Source organism: Physeter macrocephalus, chromosome 2 (genome assembly GCF_002837175.3).
Source record: "Physeter macrocephalus isolate SW-GA chromosome 2, ASM283717v5, whole genome shotgun sequence".
Taxonomy (NCBI): domain Eukaryota; kingdom Metazoa; phylum Chordata; class Mammalia; order Artiodactyla; family Physeteridae; genus Physeter; species Physeter macrocephalus.
The window spans coordinates 114,272,901-114,292,272 of NC_041215.1; the positions used below are offsets into that span (position 1 = coordinate 114,272,901).

Consider the following 19,372-nt stretch of genomic DNA (forward strand, 5'->3'; position numbering starts at 1 on the left):
CACCCATACCCGTGTGTGTGTGTGTGTGTGTGTGTGTGTGTGTGTGTGTGTGTGTGTGTGTGTGTGTATGTTTTTAATTGTCTATGGCTGCTTATCTACTAAAAGGAGAGAGTTGAGTAGTTGTCACAAAAACCACATTGCAGGAAAAGCCTGAATATTTATTCTCTGGTCTTTTAAGCAAAAGTTTGCTGACCCTTGCTCAAGCCTTTAATTATAAGATTATACCATTTCCAAGGAAGACACTTTGAAGTTGAAGTCTTTTTTTTTTTTAATTCTAAAAGCAGTCTATTAATAATGGATAAAAACGTGATTGCCTGCTGTCTGTACTTACATCCATAAATTCCACATTGGCTTTGGGACCAGTTGTTTCATTAAGAATCTTAATAGCCACAGGAATCTTCACTGTTTCTCCTTCAGGGACCCAAATACCCTTGGGAGGAAAAAAATTCACATTAAATCTATATTAAGACATACAACATTTAGACCAGAAACAAAATTTGATTAAACACTTGACCTATTAATACCTTAAAAAATAATTTAGAAGTTCCATATTTTGTCATTCAATCAACAAATGTTTTTCAAGCACCTGTTATATGTTACAAGTTACTCGGCAACTTTGTTTTCTGCTTTCATTACCTGAAGGTGGATCATATGTGTATTCTGCTTTCAAGGTGTTTACGCTATTATCAAGTTCAATTTGTGTACATGAAAAAGGCTTTGAATAGTAAAAAAAAAAAAAAAAAAGAAAAAGAAAAAACATTGAAATAATATATAATAATAATATTTGACTTGGATGATATCATCAACTTCTCACAACTTTGAGAAAGCTGTTCTGATTTTTGGACTTCAATTGTCTTATTTGTAATTTAGAAGACTGGGCTAATTAATGTTGGAGGTTCTTTTCAGCTTTAATATTACCTAATTATTCTGCAACTAAAAATAAAATGAAATAAAAAAGCATATTCTTATGTATCAAAATTCAGATTGATTTAAGAATTAATTTTCTAAGGTGATTGTTTAAGAATTAATTTTCAAAGGCAAGTACTAGGGAGTATTGAGCACATATTAATGTGTCTATATTATTTAATATTGTGGGTGTGTGTCAAGGATTTTTATTATTTCTGAAGTAATATAAAATATTTATATTAGTCATTGAAAGTTCTCTCTTCCTATAGAGACATAATTATATTCGAACAGGACCTGTGCATTGTGGGAAAGTATAAAGTTGGCAGGGTTTGGGTAAAGTACAATGTTAGTTAAATAACAGCATTTCTGAGTAAACAATTCAATCATTTGAATGAGGATACTGATAATACAGGGACGCAGAGAATATACAAGAATATTTTTTTTAAGTGTATCGTCCCAAAGGAACACAGAAGCAGATATGAGGTTACATGTAAAAAAAAAAATCTCAAATTTTAATTTATTAGCCTTGACATCAAAAATGTCTTCTAAGGCCAGTTTTAACATTAAAATGAAAGGAAGAAAAAAAAAATAGTCTACTATTCCTGAGCAGAACACCTCCACTTCCGGTTTTTCTTAATATCAGCTGGTTGTAGTTATAAAGAAAATATTTTTAAAAGTTTTTCACTTAGTACTTCTATGCTAAGACATATGTATTTGTGTTATCCAAAGTGGTAATAATATAAGAGAAGACCTAAACACAAGAATTATTAAAAAGTGAAAATAATAAAGAAAACAAGACTTTAACCTTTAGAAGGTGAATTTAAGGGTTATGTTCTTAGAGTGAATAGGGAAATCTATGTGTCAAATGCAAAATAATAAGCCAAGTTCCCAGTGGTATAATTTTTTTTTTGTAAATTATTAATGTAAAAATGAGAAAAAAAAAACCCAAGACCCATTTTCTTTTTGATGGTACTAGGGTGGAGAACAGGCTTACTGTTATTCAAAAAAAGTAACCACAGAGGGGGTTACCTTTTAAAGATATAGCATCAATATTAAAATATTCCTAAAGTATACTTTTGAAATAAGAATATACATTCAGTGTGAATTAATTTGCACTGCTTTTTAAATTAGTATAGTCATTATTTTCCAGGCCCCATCAGACCACAATTCAACTATGCTGATACCATGATATTGGTTCAAATCTTTTATGTTTAAACACAGTGTATCTTCAACCAGAAGGAAGCATTAACCAAGTAATTGGCTAAGCCAACTTGAATTTCTGTGGTCAAGAATAATTCTTTAAAGTTTAAGACAGTATGTCCTTGTAAGAACTAATATATTAATTAAACCTTAGGGTCAACCATATACACTATAGGCATAAATTTAAACATACTTATGGAATTTTCAATAAGCTTTTAATAGAGGTAATTTCAATAAACGTGCAACAATCTTGGACAATGGGCAAATAAGTGTTAACAAAAATATTAATAAAGCTTTATTATTAAATAATAATAAAATATTATTAACGTTTTCCTTTCTGAGGTCACTAGATAATATTTAGTCTTGAGTTATACGGTATTCACGAGTTAAAATAAAATTCAATTTCCAGACCGTGTCATCTTTAAAAATATAACTGTGACTATATGCAAGGTACATGCCAAGATTGAGTTACTTTTAAAATGGAAGTCCATTTTTTTCCTAGCACAATATAAATAGAGAAACAGATAGGATACATTGTGTCTCTTTAAACATAAAAAGGATTTGAAGACTAGAAGGTATCAAGTCAGCCTAGAATAGTTTACATTCAAATTAGGTACTCAGCTAATAAGTTTTTTTTTTTCATTTTTATTGGAGTATAGTTGCTTTACAATGTTGTGTTAGTTTCTACCATACAGCAAAGTGAATCAGCTATACATATACATATATCCTCTCTTTTTTGGACTTTCTTCCCATTTAGGTCACCACAGAGCATTGAGTAGAGTTCCCTGTGCTATACAGTAGGTTCTCATTAGTTATCTATTTTACACATAGCATCAATAGTGTATATATGTCAATTCCAATCTCCCAGTTCATCCCACTCTCCTTTCCCCCTTGGTATTCATACGTTTATTCTCTATGTCTGTGTCTTGTCTGTGTCTCTATCTCTGCTTTGTAAATAAGATTGTCTACACCAATTTTTTCAGATTCCATATATATATGCATTAATATACAATATGTTTTTCTTTTTTTGACTTACTCCATTCTGTATGACAGTCTCTAGGTCCATATACATCTCTACAAATGACCCAATTTCATTCCTTTTTATGGCTGAGTAATTCTCCATTATATATATGTACCACATCTTCTTTATCCATTTCTCTGTTGATGGACATTTAGGTTATTTCCATGTCCTGGCTACTGTAAACAGTGCTGCAATGAACATTGCGTTGCATGTGTCTTTTTGAATTATAGTTTTCTCTGGGTATATGCCCAGTAGTGGGATTTCTGGGTCACATGATACTTCTATTTTTAGTTTTTAAAGGAACCTCCATACTGTTCTCCACAGTGGCTGTATCAATTTACATTCTCAACAACAGGGCATGAGGGTTCCCTTTTCTCCACACCTTCTCCAGCATTTATTGTTTGTAGATTTTTTGATGATGGTCATTCTGACCTGTGTGAGGTGATATCACATTGTAGTTTTGATTTGCATTTCTCTAATAATTAGTGACGTTGAGCATTTTTCCATGTGTTTGTTGGACATATGTATGTCTTCTTTGGAGAAATGTCTATTTAGGTTTTCTGCCCATTTTTGGATTGGGTTGCTTGCTTTGTTGATATTGAGCTGCATGAGCTGCTTGTAAATTTTGGAGATTAATCCTTTGTCAGTTGCTTCATTTGCAAATATTTTCTCCCGTTCTGAGGGTTGCCTTTTCATCTTGTTTATGGTTCTTTTGCTGTGCAAAATCTTTTAAGTTTAATTAGGTTCCATTTATTTTTGTTTTTATTCTCATTACTCTAGGAGGTGGGTCAAAAAAGATCAGCTAATAATTTTGAATTTAATTGAACAAAATATGCAGAACAAGAGATTAAGAAACTTTTGCATTTTGACCATAGAATAAAAGTTTTATTTTCAAGAGATTACATTATTTTTGGAAAATTCAAGAGAGAAAATTAAGGTTTATATTCCAATTGTTAATAATTTTCATTAAATAAATCTGTCTTAAATATAAAACAATAACATTTAAGATGTAAAGTTCTTAAGATCTTTTTAGCCAACATATTTGTAAAACTGTAGGCTTGCATATAGCTTTGAGAAACTTGTCAAAGCAAATCTTGGGAATTGAAGTAATGGACATTACAAGAAGGATTTAGTACTATCCCAACAGAGCTTCTTATTCTTGTTGTTTACCCTTAAAAATAAATTTCACCACAATTAACCTTGGGCCTGGCCTTTGAATTGGTTTTGTAATTAAGTTAAATAAGTAAACATGCAAATGTTATCATTCAAGCTCTCCCTTTCCAGAAATATCTCTCTTATTAAAAACCCATGTTGTCACCCTCTCATTCTAGCTAAACTGAACTTAGAGAAAAGAAAGAAGAGCACATTGCCCAGGTCTCTCGGGGATCTCCTCCTGTGTAGGGGTAAAGAAAAATGGGTTGGATCTGGGTATTTCGGAAAAGGACAAATTTGCCAAAGGGAGATGATATCAAAAGGAGCTCAGAAGGCATTGAGAGAATTAGGTATATTTTGGCTTTTCATCCTTGTTTCCTGCTTTCTCATAACTATATCCAACCCAGTTTGGTCAATAAAAATTAATGAATTCATTTGTTCAGCAACTTCTCAATACTATAAAGATTCTCCTTTCTGAATATTAAAGAGGAAGTTAGGTTGGCTAGAACAATAACTTTGGCTATTATTTAAAACAAGTCTGAAACAAAACTGAAAATAACTGATGGCATGTGTTATTTTCTACTTACTTTATAAACAGTTCCAAAAGCACCTGAACCAAGTACTTTTACTCTTTTGAGTTCAGTTTCTTTCAAAATACGTAGTTGAGCCTGATTAGGCGCCGTACCACTGGGTGTTAAGGGTTCTACCAACTACAAAGCAAAAAGAGTACAGGTTATACAACTGTCGGTCCAACAATCAGTGTTCCTCTCTTTTTCTTTCTGTTTGGTTCACTTTCTCACACATAGAAAACACACACAAGACCACTTTTCCTTGACAAACAATATGTTTGTAAAATGGATCACTCACAATTCCTTCTGACCCTACCCTTTCTCTTCTCATGCTGTTCACCTGGGTGAACACAAGTAACAAATGTGTACCTACCTTGAGGCATACTAGTCTAGGGGATGTTTTTCCCACTTTTTATAGAAATTTAGAGACTAATTAGGGGCTCTTAATTCTACTTTTTCATGCTCCTTCCTTTTAGACAACTTCAGCTAAGACTTAGAGATTTCACTTATGCCAGTGTACTCTATCAAAGTTTTTTCTCATTTCAGGAAATTCAATACATAAAAATTAAATAAATACAATTTTTTAAAATTAAAAAAGCTACCTTCTTATCATTTAATACCTAGCAGGGAAGTCAGGACAGACATGTCAGAAGAGAAGAAAACAAGTTAGCATAATGTCAATACACCAAGACAGTGTTTCTAAATCTTTCATGTACCTATGAATTACCAGAGTTTTTTGTTAAAATGCAGATTCTGGTTCAGCAGATATGGATTTGTGGCTGAAATCTGCATTTTTACAGAACTCCAGGAGATTCCTCTTTATGATGATGGTCCTTGAACACGTTTTAAGTAGCAAGGCCCTAGAGCACCTTCTAGGTTAAAAATTCTAAAATGCTATGAATTGATTCTAGATCATAAATGAATTCTATGAAATGCAGAGGAATAAAATAACCACTGGGGAGGGAGGTTTGCTTTTTGTGGCTTCCTAAAAGGAGGCACACTTTAAAATTGGTCTTGAGATAATAAAAATGGATGGACATGGGGGAGGACACTGCCACCAGGAAGAACAGTTTGGACACAGCATCAGGGAGAAGGAACAAAGCATGAATGAGAATAATACAGGGAGAAGGACAGGTCTGAAGGGTGAGATTAAGTTGGGAAATACCACATCCTAAAGTGGGCTGGGTAGCAAAAAGGGGTAAAATTAGGCAGATAATTTTAGATGTCATAGTTTAGATGCCATTGCCAGAGAGGATGGGTAAGCCGGAGAAAGGTATGTAAATGTGTGCCAATTTCTTGACTATGTGAACACAAAAATGTAGACAGAAGAGAGACTCTGGGTACCAAAAAGTTTATACTGTATGTTAAAATTTTAGAGTTTTATCTATGCTTGAGGAAAAAGGCAAGTCAGAGAAACAAGAGCTTTTTTTAAATTTATTTTTAAGTTAAATAAAAGAACTAAACTTTAAACACAGACAAATAGCTTGTTCTCCCTCAGCATAAGGAAATAATTAAGGCCTACTCCTACTCACATTGTCTTGAAAATCACCACAGTATTTCGAAGTGTCTGTTTATAAGGCTAACTGCACTGTGGTCCTCAGCTTGGTTATTATTATAATGCTTCTGTGAACATCATGGTCTATTTAATTAGCTAAACAGAATCTTGAATGTAGGTAAAGTTTAGGGATGTTAGCAAGAATTTGGGAAAGGTGATAAAAATTATCAATATTCTTAAGCTATTTTTAACAGTGTGGCAACTAATATACTTTTATTTCAATTTCAAATTTATTTTGTAATAATGCATATAACTGCATTCAAGTCCCATAAATCTCAGAAAGAGTCACACAATTCTTTAACAAATCTGAAAAAAATCTCCTGCAGAGGATCCCATTCACTTGAATCCTGCTGTGCAGAATTTCTCTGGTAGATTTTGATACACATACTATGTATACAGTAAGAAACTTTTATAAAAGTTTATAAGTTTAAAAGTTATAAAACTTTTAAATCATATACAAAAGTCATACAAAAATCATATGCAAGATTGGGGACTGGATTTTAGCATTTTAGGCTAGATAGACTTAAAAATGTATATACATGTATTATATATAGGCATACACTGTGCAATAATTTCATATTTTGAAAACTTTACAATTCTACCCGCAATTTTATTAAGTATCATTCAATTTTTTTCTACAAACACATTTTTCCCCCCAGGAATTTGAGTATTATACCATTAAAAGAGCACAGTTTTATTTTGTGACCCAGTATGGTAGAAAGACAATTGAGTTTACATTTGTGGGTTTGTATATCATTGTTGCCACTTACAGGCTTAGAATGCAATTTGCCTTTCCTGGCCCTTCATTTCACATCTGTGAAATTGGTATACCAATAATTATCTTAGAAGATTGTTAAAGGATGAAATGGTATATACATAGATGGAAAACTCTGGAACATTGCCTGCCATAATATAGGCACCAAATCGGTCAATCTTCAAGGGATAGGATTATATCTCATTAATACATTTCTAAATCACAGCATCTATCAAAGCATCAAGCTTATAGTGCATCTCAATAAGTGTATATTGAAAAAAAGATTTTCTACTTTTATGCATGCAACAGAAAAAAGACAATCTGGGTCAACATGATTTTTGGGAAGTGTATCAATTTTAAAAACCTTCCAACAACATATCATGCTTTAACAAAGTTTTCACATCTGAGGCAGATTTCTAGCTTCAGTATTTAAGAATTTAAGTTGAACCTCTTAAGAATTCCTCTTCTATTTAGATGGTAGAAAATCACAGTTATTTACTTTTACTGAGAGAAAGATGAGAATTCAACAATTAGCTAATTTAGTCCTAAGTGATAACTTTCTATAAAGAATAGAATATACTTATAAAACCAATCAGTATGCATTTATTTAGTAATGAAATACCAATTTGGAGGGCATTATTAGAAAGCACCATATTAACAGCACAAAACAAAACAACTCTTTTCATAGCAATGAGCTTTTCCTACACATAGTTAAGAGACAGAATTTGTCTTCTATTTATTCAATCACCTAAATATCCACTGCTATTCCAAACCTTTCATTCCTTTCCAACTCTAGTTTATTTACTTCACTTTTCAGAATTCTTTCAGTGACTGCTCAAAGCTGTCCATAATGGAAAATTCTACCTGCCTTCACCATCCTAGCTAACCTGAAAATATGCACAGCACATGTGCTGTGCCCAAACTTTTATTCATGTTCACATGTACAAGGCTGAATGTGATCAAGTTGATCTTTTGTAACATCCAGCTCAAGTCAGAATCATTACTATGTTCACTCCGTGTATATAACTACCATTTTTATGCTTGAACGTGTCTACTGATAAGACAGCCCATTTAATTTCAGATAACTTCAATCATTAGAAAGAAGTATCTTCTTATATGTAACTGTATAGTAGCTTTCTGAAACTTTCAAATAATTCTATCCAGATTTAACTTTTGGGGGAAAAGAGCTAAAATTTAATTCATTATCAGTGTGAGAAACATATGAATGAAGAATATTCCCATTCCTTTCAGTGTTAAGAGGAAAAGTCAAACTGTCACACTGACAGTGAGATAGAAAACAAATGCAAAGAAGGCAGACTGTCTCAGTACAGATTTGCTCTGAAATGTTCAGATAGGCATGGATACGTGTAGCAGGAGAAAGAGGTAGGATTCGAGTTGAGAAGGATATGGTAACGCGTGGTCTTCTGCACTTGTTTTTCCCCTATAACCTTTATGGTGAAAACGATCATCTTGCATGCTAGAGAATTCAGTGTGGCAATACGAAAGAAATTATAGTATTTTATGGATAATTTACATATTCACAATAACTAACATGCATAATATTAAATGCATCTCATAAATAGTGTGATAAGGCGTATGTGATTACAAAACTAAGCTTTATCCTGAAGCTCATCTTTTCACTGCTGCTATAATGAGATCAGTGGCTACCAATTTAATGGCCCTAAGTAAAGCATAAATTGCTTGCCAATCTGGCTTTATTTTAAATCAAAAAAATTCTATCACTTTCTAACATTTTTCTAGTTCTGCTACTGAGATATTCTCTGACTCATATATTTTCTAGTTCTGCTACTTGTATATCCTAGAGCTTGTTAATGGACCCCTGTCTCCAAAAGAAACAGATCTGGCCCAATATGATAATTTCCTTGACCCCTGCTATTTGCCCTCTTCAAGCCATGAGCCTGCCTTGACTACACTTACTATATACTCTGATTTTCCATCAACTTCGTATACCATACTATAAAATATAAACCCTCAGCAGGAAATTGAATAGAATTTTCTCTTGGATTAAAAAACTGAGTATCTAAACCTTCTAAACCTAATGAAAATCCCTAAACACTTGAAGAGAAGAAATGAACACCTTACCTCTGTTTCCAGGAATCTTCTTAAGGCTCTTTTCTTTTTGATGCTCTTCCTTCTAACATAAACTGCAAATGTTAGACCCACGATGACCATGATGAAGAGCCCGCCAATGACTCCGGCTGCAATTAGAGGAGTCCTGCCAACCAGAATGGAAAAGAAAAGAAAAAAGTATGAAGAGAGAAAAGACAGAGGACGAGGAAAAAGCAGTTGGACAAGCCATTGTCCACATATCACAAGTCTAGTCAATTAGAAGAAATGCAAATTAAAAATGCTTTAAAGCTTTCACAAAACTTTTCTCATGGTAAAAACTGTACCTGTATTTTGTTTTGCTTTGTTTTTTAATAATAAACCATGCACAGACAACTAATCTTTGAGGATGAGCAGCCACAACATGCCATTTGATGAAAAAATGTAAAATTTGATAACAAAATGAAGAATGTATGCCATATTTTTCATACAGGATCATTTTAAATCATTTTAATTTTACTTTTATCTAAAGAAGTAGAAATGCATTTAAATAGTATTGTTGTGGTTTATAATATTATTTTCAGCATTTTCTCTAAAGCAGGCTTTCTCAACAGTGGCACTATTGACATTTGGGGCTGGATACTTGTTCATTCTGGGGACTATCCTTTGCATTTTAGGATGTTTAGCAGCATCCTTGGTCTCCATCCACTAGAAGCCAGCAACACCTCCATCCTCTAGTCATGACTGTCTCCAGACATTGTCAAACGTCTGTCAAAATCACTGCCAGTTGAGAACTACTGTTCTAAACCAAAAATGAGTGGTCTGAGGACCTATGAACCCCACACCTCTGGTATACAGAGATACCAACAGAGAGATGCATTGACAAAAGTGCTATTTCAAACTCTGGCAGGGGCAACTTTGCTGGGACAAAGGGTACAAGAAAGATGAAGAACTGGGTCAGATGGGTTTTCAGAGTTATGATGACTGGAGTAAGCATTATTATTAAAAGTATGACTAAGCATCGTATACCCATGAAAGAGGTCTACACACTAAGTATTAAATAAAAATATGTAAATAGTATTAAAAAGGGATTAGGAAGAAATTGACTGGAGATTTTTATTCTTAAAATGTTTCTCTAATATATTGTTAGCTAATGTATAATTTTGAAACTGATCACTTTTTGTTTTCTAAGATAAATGTTTTGCTTGCTTGAAAAGTAATGTTTATGGTCTAACTTCTTGTTCTAGAGTAGAGTAGTATCTATGAGCTTTCTGTAGTCAGAGCGCTGAAATATATTAATTTCATATGCCATAGCAAACAGTTCAGAGTAAAATACATAGGTGTTGACTATGAAGTCATGATAGATATCAAATCTAAAAAATAATTCCCTGAATGCTCATGCTTTCCATAGTAAAGTGTTTTATATTTTATATTCCTATGTATAGAAGAACCTACTCTATACAGCTACCCTCCTTCAGAAAAAAAAAGAAAAATTACTTGTTCTTGAAAGGTAAACTTTTGCTCAAAGACAGATCGGAAATAACGAAAGCAGATGATCCTAAATAGAATTTTTAAATTTTAAAGAGCTCTGGGAAAAAATCTGGGTAACTTCTTCTATAAATTAAGTCATACCTTTTAAACATTATAACTGTTATATTATTGTCATATAAAACTGCAAAGAGGGCTTCCCTGGTGGCACAGTGGTTGCGAGTCCGCCTGCCGATGCAGGGGACACGGGTTCGTGCCCCGGTCCGGGAAGATCCCACATGCCGTGGACCGGCTGGGCCCGTGAGCCATGGCCGCTGAGCCTGTGCGTCCGGAGCCTGTGTTCCGCAACGGGAGAGGCCACAACAGTGAGAGGCCCGCTTACCACACACACAAAAAAATTGTACACGGTAAAACTGGTAGTTTGACTAATATAGTCACCAAATCTAAATCTATAGGATTCTTTTATATGAATTTCACCAAATAAAATGATTTTAAATTTATAATATAGGTGTATTTTTCTTCATTTCTTAAATACAGAATAATTTCCGGTTACAGATAAAGGACTCAATCTGCAGCCCTATAACACACTGACAGTATAGTTTGTAACTGACGGTATTGACTTTAAATCAGAGATCTCCACTTTTAGATGCTTCTAAAGTAAATAGTTTGAAGATGGGTCCTCAGAAGTCACTGGATCAGACTTAGGGCTGCTTCACTGCTTATCTATGGGCACTAAAGGTTAAGCTGATTTTTTAAAAATTTGCACAGAAGTAAAAGCAAACAAGAAAAGCTGCAGGCTTGTCAGATAATTTTAACCATTTTTGTATAAGAAAGTTTAAATAAAATTATAAAATAGTGCCTCTAACATTATTATTTTGTGTTTACCTTCAAATCTGCATGCTTTTTCCTTATAGTGCTGTATCATGCTGGAAAGATGTTTTCACATCAGACCAGTCAGAGCTTTAATTATGTTGTGCCTCCGCTGGTTGTGAGCAGTGCCTCTATCAGATGACTCAGCTGAGATACACATAAGTACATGCTTCACGTAAGGCAATGAAAAATAAACATAGCAGGAGCCAGCTAATCTTTCTTGGATTCCTGAGATCTGATACACTTGCCTCTAGATCCTGCCTAGTACTATTCTTAAATCAAATACCTTTAAGCACTGGCAAATCATATGCCTCCCGTAGGCCAGGACTGTCTCAGTTTGTACCACTGTTAAGTACCAGTAGAACCCCATTCACTCTCAAAAGTGCCCTTATGTGAGCAATAAATCAAATGTTTATCCTTTAATAAACACTTAGCCCAATTTAGAGAATCTAGGACACCTTAAGATAACAAGTCTTTACATATATATGTATAAATAAACAAAGAAATACATACACATTCATACAGGACTATCTAAGTATTAACAAGTTTCACTTCCTGGAAAGGTAAATTAATTACTGCCTGTAATAAACCTATATATAACATAAATGGATGTTTCCTAAATTAGAGTCAGATGTGATGATTCTCTGTAATCTAATATTTTCTTTTAAAAATATAACTAGATAACATTGGCTATCATCTTGTACCCTATCTTTCCTCTGAAAATGTTATACTGACCATCAGACAAAAGCATGAGTATATCATGAACCAGAGGTTAAATGTATCCTCAGTAATATACTTCACGTTTCCTAATTTGCTCTTGCAATAAGAAAAATGTAGTTGATCAAAAACATTTTGACTCTTTAGTGAAAGAAAATGCTTAGAATCAGTTGCCAACTGAGATAAATAATGCAACTTTGCAAATAGGGACGTTTTCAATATTATATTAATTATGTAAGTAAGCAGTTTAAACATAGCAAAAATGCTGTCCAAATAAGAGGAAAACAAGATTTGACTGCCATTAGGTACTCATGAGTTTTATGGCACATATAGTGTCACAAACAATTCATTTCATTTTCAATGGGAAATAATCTAATTGAAATGAAAATGTCAAAGACTTTCTATCCTAATATAGAAATATCCCCTTTCATAGAGGTAAACCAGAGATTTATTTGGTCTTATATACTACACTTAAGTTCAAATAATTTAAATAGATTGACTATGGACTTTTGATTCTAATAATACTTGTATATTTTTAATTAAAATTTTCTTTTTACATATACTGCATATTTTCACAATAACTATGCAATACTGAGCTTATAACCTCCATTTTAAAAAAAAGAAATAGACTCAGAAAAGTTAATATACTTAGACAAGGTCAAACATAAATAGTAATGCTAACATTTTACATCTTGTAATCTCAAGTCCATCAGTTTTTCAGCTATATATGTTGTCTTTCTAAAGATGATTCATTAGAATATTTTTAGGGTAGATGAATACAATTCATCAGATTTTTCTTTAATACCTAATACCTATAGTAGAGAATACAAAATAAACATAAATTTATTTAGGGGTTCTAATAAACTGATTTTGTATTTAGTTATATCTTAATATTGTAATTCTCATCAGACTATCATTTTAGCTGCACTGTTATGTTCACTGTGATTTAAGTCTATTAAATCCTTTCTGCTCTTATTGAAGTTTATAAGTGATCTTATACTTCACTGAGTTTCATTTTACTTTTTCAGTGAGAAAACAGTTAAGAGGATTCGGGGGGCTTAAAAAAACACTGGATTTCCTTTAAGAAAAGCAAAATTAAGTGGTATCTATCATTCTAGTGATAGTCCATACTGCATTGTTACTCTGTTCAGTCTTCCCCAAAGCAGCTCAGACTTGAAACAAGAGACTGTGAAACACTAGGAATATTGAAATTCCCCAGAAGACATTTTAAGGGTTACTGACTAGGGCAAGGAGAGCCACATTCATGTTTTTTTTCCCCTCATGAAAACTGTGCTTATTTTGACCCAGAATTCCACCTGCTCTATAAATATGACACATCTTTTCTTTTCGAGCAAATGAAAGTGATGTGGGTCAGACTCTGAGGTAGACATCAGTTGACAGTTACAGGTTTTATCTGATGAGACCTAGAGTATTACAGTATGTCTCTATCCTTTGATTAGGATTCGCGATTCTTCTATTATACCTTAACTATGACCAGAAGTGTTGAGTGCTGAAGCAAATGAATCAAAACATACTGCCCCTCTTCCTAACTAAATTTAAATGTTTCTTGACTTGTCTTCATGTGTTTAAATAAATCTTTTTTCCCCAATATTTTTTCAATATGAAAAAGTTACATATTATTCAATAACACAGTGTTACGAAGTATTTCAGAAGAGATATTACCATTAAACGAATATGTAAATATCATTTGGATTATTTTATGTCTAGAATTAGCTCTGAGAAAAATTTCTAATAGTTTCTTGGTAATTCCTTCCTTCTATTTATAAGTAATATTTACACCTATATACGGGTTTTTGTTTGTTTGTCACAATTTTAGGGAAAGCATACAAACCTGTACATTTGATTTTTGAGGCAACTATTCTCTGATTAAATACACCATCCTGAAGATACAAATAATGCACCTATGAATTTTACACTTATGAATTTTTTTCTGCTCTACTGAGGTATAATTGACAAATACCTATGAATTTCTACAAATGAAATATTGAAAGGGAATTAGATAAGGAAGAAATTTTCTGTTAACAGATCTTTGTAAGAGCACAGATGAATTTTTAGTCCTCAGACTCGTGTGTGTGTGTGTGTGTGTGTGTGTGTGTGTGGTTTATACCTATTACACAATATCATTAATGCTTATACTAGTAGAACACTTTTAACATCATCTGTATAGATTGAATATATAAGTATGTTTAATGAAACAAACAGAAAATTGTAAATATTTAATTACAAAATATATAATCCACTGAGTACTACTCCATTCTATTACCTATTCATTACATAGACATGGTAATCTGAAGCAATATGCCAAAGGATTAAAAAATTGAAGATAAAAATCTGAAAATTTCAGTTGTGACCTACCAAAATTGTTCAGCATGCTAGGAATTAATTAGTTTCACAATAGAGCAGAAAATATTACATAAATACTTCTCTATGAAGTAAAGTGGGGGAGGAATAAATTATTACAGGCACCATTCTTTGCTCTCCTATGTTAAAAATTTTCTTCACCTCAAAATCTCCATTCATTCTAATCACTGTAATCTCACATATCTATGTTACTAACGTATTATAGACTATGGCAACTTGCATTTACCTTTATCTATCAAGTCATTACACCACCCATTTGTGTCAAGTTTACTGGGTACAATTACATAATACAGATTTAAGCAGTCCCATTTTGAGAGGATTCACAAACTTAATTTTTTAAGTAATAGTTTTTTTATTTTACATACAAATATGTATATAAAGCATCTTCGATTTCTTTTAGTATGCTTTTAAGGCACCCCAATCCTTGCCTTAGACTAAAAACATTTTTTTTTTATTAAATGCTTACACAAAGGGAGTAAGAAAGTGTCCTTCTTAAAAGAAAAAAAAAGAAAACTCCTTTTCATTCAGATGATATGTTTTCTACTTATTTTGCCCTGCTGGTACCCTTATTTCCCTCTGAGGGGACTTCCAAGTGGTAATGGGGAGTTGGATAAAATGAGAAGGGAGGAGACTTTGAGAACAGGTACAGCTGCAGGGAAAATGCCAGGAATTTGGACATCCATGTGGGGTCACTGAACATTTCTTCCAGGATTAAAAAACAAAAGTGACTTTTACCAGGTGTTTTATATGTCTTATGTCAAATAATTCTTCTGACATGATTATTTATGTATGATGAATCTGAGGTAGGTTATATAACTTGCCCCAGGTCATAAGCATTCTAAGTGGATAGTCAAGATTTGAATCTTGGCATGGTTTCCTCTAAAATCTTTTCTGCTTCCATTAACATATGACTATAAGAGTATATTAGGAAGATTACTCTCCTAATATACTAGATAAATAGGCCATGAAGAGAAGATATTTTCAAGACTGGTTAGCTATTTTAATAGTGCTTATTGGTGGCAGTGAGGGACATAGTAGGAAAGCATAGAGGATGAGGTAGAAAAGTATTTCCAGCAGCAGAAATGATTCAGTGTATAAACCTGATGGTGAAGGCAGACAAAGGAGGAGTCAAAGATGGCTAGGCTCCCGTGCCTGCATGAGTGGAAGGCTGATGACTCCATTCATGGACTTGAGAAATCAGGAGAAAGACATTTGGAAGGAGAAGCATTGATTCTTTGGGGTCTATGGATTTGAGATGCAGAACAATATACAGGTATATTGTTATCTTTTCACTATGCCTTCAAATTTCTGTGTTCCCTTGTTCCTCCTCTAATATCAAGACTTATACCTGTGTTGATTTTAACAGCTTCTCATTTTTAATTGAAGAGAGCCATGGATAACACAATGTCATTTCCTTTAAATTTTTCCAATACTTTCTTTTTTCTCTGGGAACGCTAGAAATGCAAAAGAAGAAAAAGCTTGGTTCGAGGGCTTTTCTTCATTTCTGTTTTCTTTCCTCCCCCTTTCCCTTTGTTTTCCTAAGGAACTGTTATTTTTCAGTTTGATTTCTCTTATTAAGTTGAAGTCGGCTGTATTAATCTATTTTTGTTCTGACCTTTTGAGACCATTCATTTTTAAGTGCAACACAACTTTAAAATAGTTAATATATTTAGAAATCTTATTTGTACTATGGTACATGGAGCTGCTCTTCACACTGGGTAACACATGCTGAAACCAGGTGCCTTTGTAAGTCTATATGGATCTTTGTTAATTTTGAGTCCTAATGACATCCCCTTTATGGAGAATTTAAAGTTTGGCATTAAATATTAAACTTAAAGAAAGTTCTGTAATTGAAAAAGATAGCTAAACATAATGATTCTGAAAGGGGCCACTTCATACTTTTTATTTTATGATTTGGTAATTTTCATAGGAACAACCTTATGTTCATATATAAAGGGCTAAGTGCTAATAAACGGCCTCAAATTTATTGCCATCTCTGTGACCCATTTCATTCCATTTTGCTATCATATTTACAAGAGTATCTCCCCTTAGCACTATGTGTCTCTTTTATACACTCCCAAACTAAACTTAATTTAGTTGTTTATAATTATTCTCTCTCAGATTCTTTTCTATTTCTAGGTAAATTATAAGCCCTGTAAGGTTAGGGACTATTATTTCTACTTTTATATTGCCCTATACCTCCAGTAATATTCTCTAAGAAGATTCTCAATAATTATCATTAAATAAATCAAACAGCAAATAGGATACTTTAGGTGATAATATATTTAAGAAAAAAATGCAATTATTTCACTTAAGACTTTTATAGTATTTGGAACAATTGTGAATTGCTCAATTCACTTGTGCTCTATTAATTATTAAACTAATTCCCATTACAATTTAGTTTCTCCATGAAATCAGTACTTGTCAAGGTCACTAATGGTTTCCTTATTGTCAAATTAAATAGTCAAATCTTAGATCTAATCTTTACCAATCACTTAGTAACACATCATGTTGGTGATCACTTTCCCTTTCTTAAAACACTGTCTTTCCTTGAGTTTCTCCTCTATCTGGTCAGTCCTTTTCAGTTGTTATTTGCTTCCTCCTTATCTCCCTGACCTCTAGAGGTAGAAGGGTCCCAGGACTTAACAATTGGATTCCTTCTCTTCTCTACTTACATTTACTCCCTAAATATGATATCCTCCATCTCTTTATCTATGTAGTGATAAGCAAATCTATATCTTTAGTCCAGACCTCCTCTCCTCTAAATTTATATTTTAATTTCAATTTCAATTGATGTCTCCACTTAGATAGCTAATATCTCAGTCTTAGAAATTCCAAAATAAACTTTGATTCCAACAACGCTTCTCCTCCCAAAAGGTATTTCCTGCTCTTCCCTAAGTCTCTTATTTTGGCAAATGGCAATTTCTATCTTTCTGTGTTCTTTCACATTCCACACCTATTTAAGCTAGGAAAAAGCTTACAAACACATAATTAGATCCTTGCTCATTACTGTTCCTTTCTTCTCTACTTAAGTATAGTCTATCCCTTTGAGAGCAAATATTCTTTTATTTCTAATCCATAACATTTAGTTCTAATATATCCCATGTTATCTACTGACTTCCAGTTTAATTTAGCTCATCTAGGAGTTCTACAATAGCGCTGCAATTTTAAGGGTCTTATTTTCATGACCAATATGTAAATTTCAAATAAAATTAGGGACATGTACATATTCAGAGCTTAAAGGTAAAATAATGGAATTTCAATTTTTAAAAGTACAAATATAAGCCCTTGAAGTGCTGGAATTGTGTCACAGATGTCCCCATGTTTTTTGGAGGCTAGTTTGTCTCATGAAAAGAATCATTAATTATTACACAAATAAATAACTGAATGCATACTTTACTCCTATAAATATTTAGATACTTTTAATCTTAAATCAACCCTTAAAAGCACGTAAATATTTCAACAATTTCAGAGTTGCATATATATATATAATTTTTTTTTTTTTTTTTTTTTTTTTTTTTTTGCGGCACGCGGGCCTCTCACTGTTGTGGCCTCTCCCGTTGCGGAGCACAGGCTCCGGATGCGCAGGCTCAGCGGCCATGGCTCACGGGCCCAGCCGCTCGACGGCATGTGGGATCCTCCCGGACCGGGGCATGAACCCGCGTCCCCTGCATTGGCAGGCGGACTCTCAACCACTGCGCCACCAGGGAAGCCCTCCTATATATTTTTAAACTTAACAAAAGTGTAATTGTAAAGAATTTCTAGTGAAAAGAAAATGGGAAAAGTTATTTCATGTTTCTTGAACTGAAGCTAATATGTGTTTAATATTTGCTTATTTCTGATTTTTAAGTAATAAGTAAAATAATTTCTCATAAAAGCAATGAAAATAATCCTTGGACTAGTTATTTTTGTTTGTTTGTATTAGTTTAGTTTATCTCTCACCCTCACCATACTGTGTCAAAGTTTCTGGTTGACTAACCGAACTGTCATTCCTAATATCCTGCTCCCTAAAACCTTCTAATCTAGGGATTTTTAAAAAGCTCAACAACTTCCCCGGTCTCTCTACATCTTGATGTGAATGTACAACAAATTTCTAGCCAATGAGAGAAAAGCAAATTTCAGCTAGAGGAATTCTGGGAAAGGAAAGGTACAGCTGATGAATTTGTCCCTCCTCTTGTGTCCTCAGATGTAATGCTTAGAGCTGCAGCAGCCGTCTTACTACCAAAACTGAAAGATAAGAAAATAACATGGATTCTGACCCCGATGTTACTGATCCATAGAACCAAAGGCAATAACAGCTCCCTCACTTCTAGACTTCTGTATTTTAAAGAATAACACATAAAACTATTTGTTGAAGCCACTAACATCAGGCTTAATTTCACTTGTAGCCCAAGTAAAGTCCTAACCAAAAAAGGAACTATGTCCAGATTTTCCAAGTTTAACTTCTTTTCTTGCATTGAACTGTCAAATGCATTATCTCTAGACAATCAGATTTTTCAAAACAAAAGATGAAACAGATGGCTCTTCCCTTTTTCAGGTAACAGTTAATAACCCTGGTGCTTCTATTATGTTTGCTTAATTATCACAGTCTCTTTGTTATTTACCAGGCTTTACCTATATCAGCCTTGACTGAACACTCTTATTGGGGGTGCGGTGGGGAGGTGCCCTACACATCTACAAGTAACACTAAG

General features: G+C 33.3%; 1 protein-coding gene across 5 annotated transcripts in view; it reads right to left on the reverse strand.

The window, feature by feature from the left end:
- ERBB4 (erb-b2 receptor tyrosine kinase 4) overlaps positions 1-19,372 on the reverse strand; it is a 1,129,074-nt gene that overhangs the window by 228,557 nt on the left and 881,145 nt on the right. For all 5 annotated transcript variants that reach the window (XM_055089875.1, XM_024124587.3, XM_028481564.2 and 2 more), the window contains 3 exons: positions 9,261-9,393; positions 4,867-4,989; positions 332-430 (listed from right to left, as the gene is read on the reverse strand). In XM_055089875.1, the coding sequence (XP_054945850.1) occupies positions 332-430; positions 4,867-4,989; positions 9,261-9,393 (355 nt within the window). The remainder of the gene's footprint in view (positions 1-331; positions 431-4,866; positions 4,990-9,260; positions 9,394-19,372) is intronic.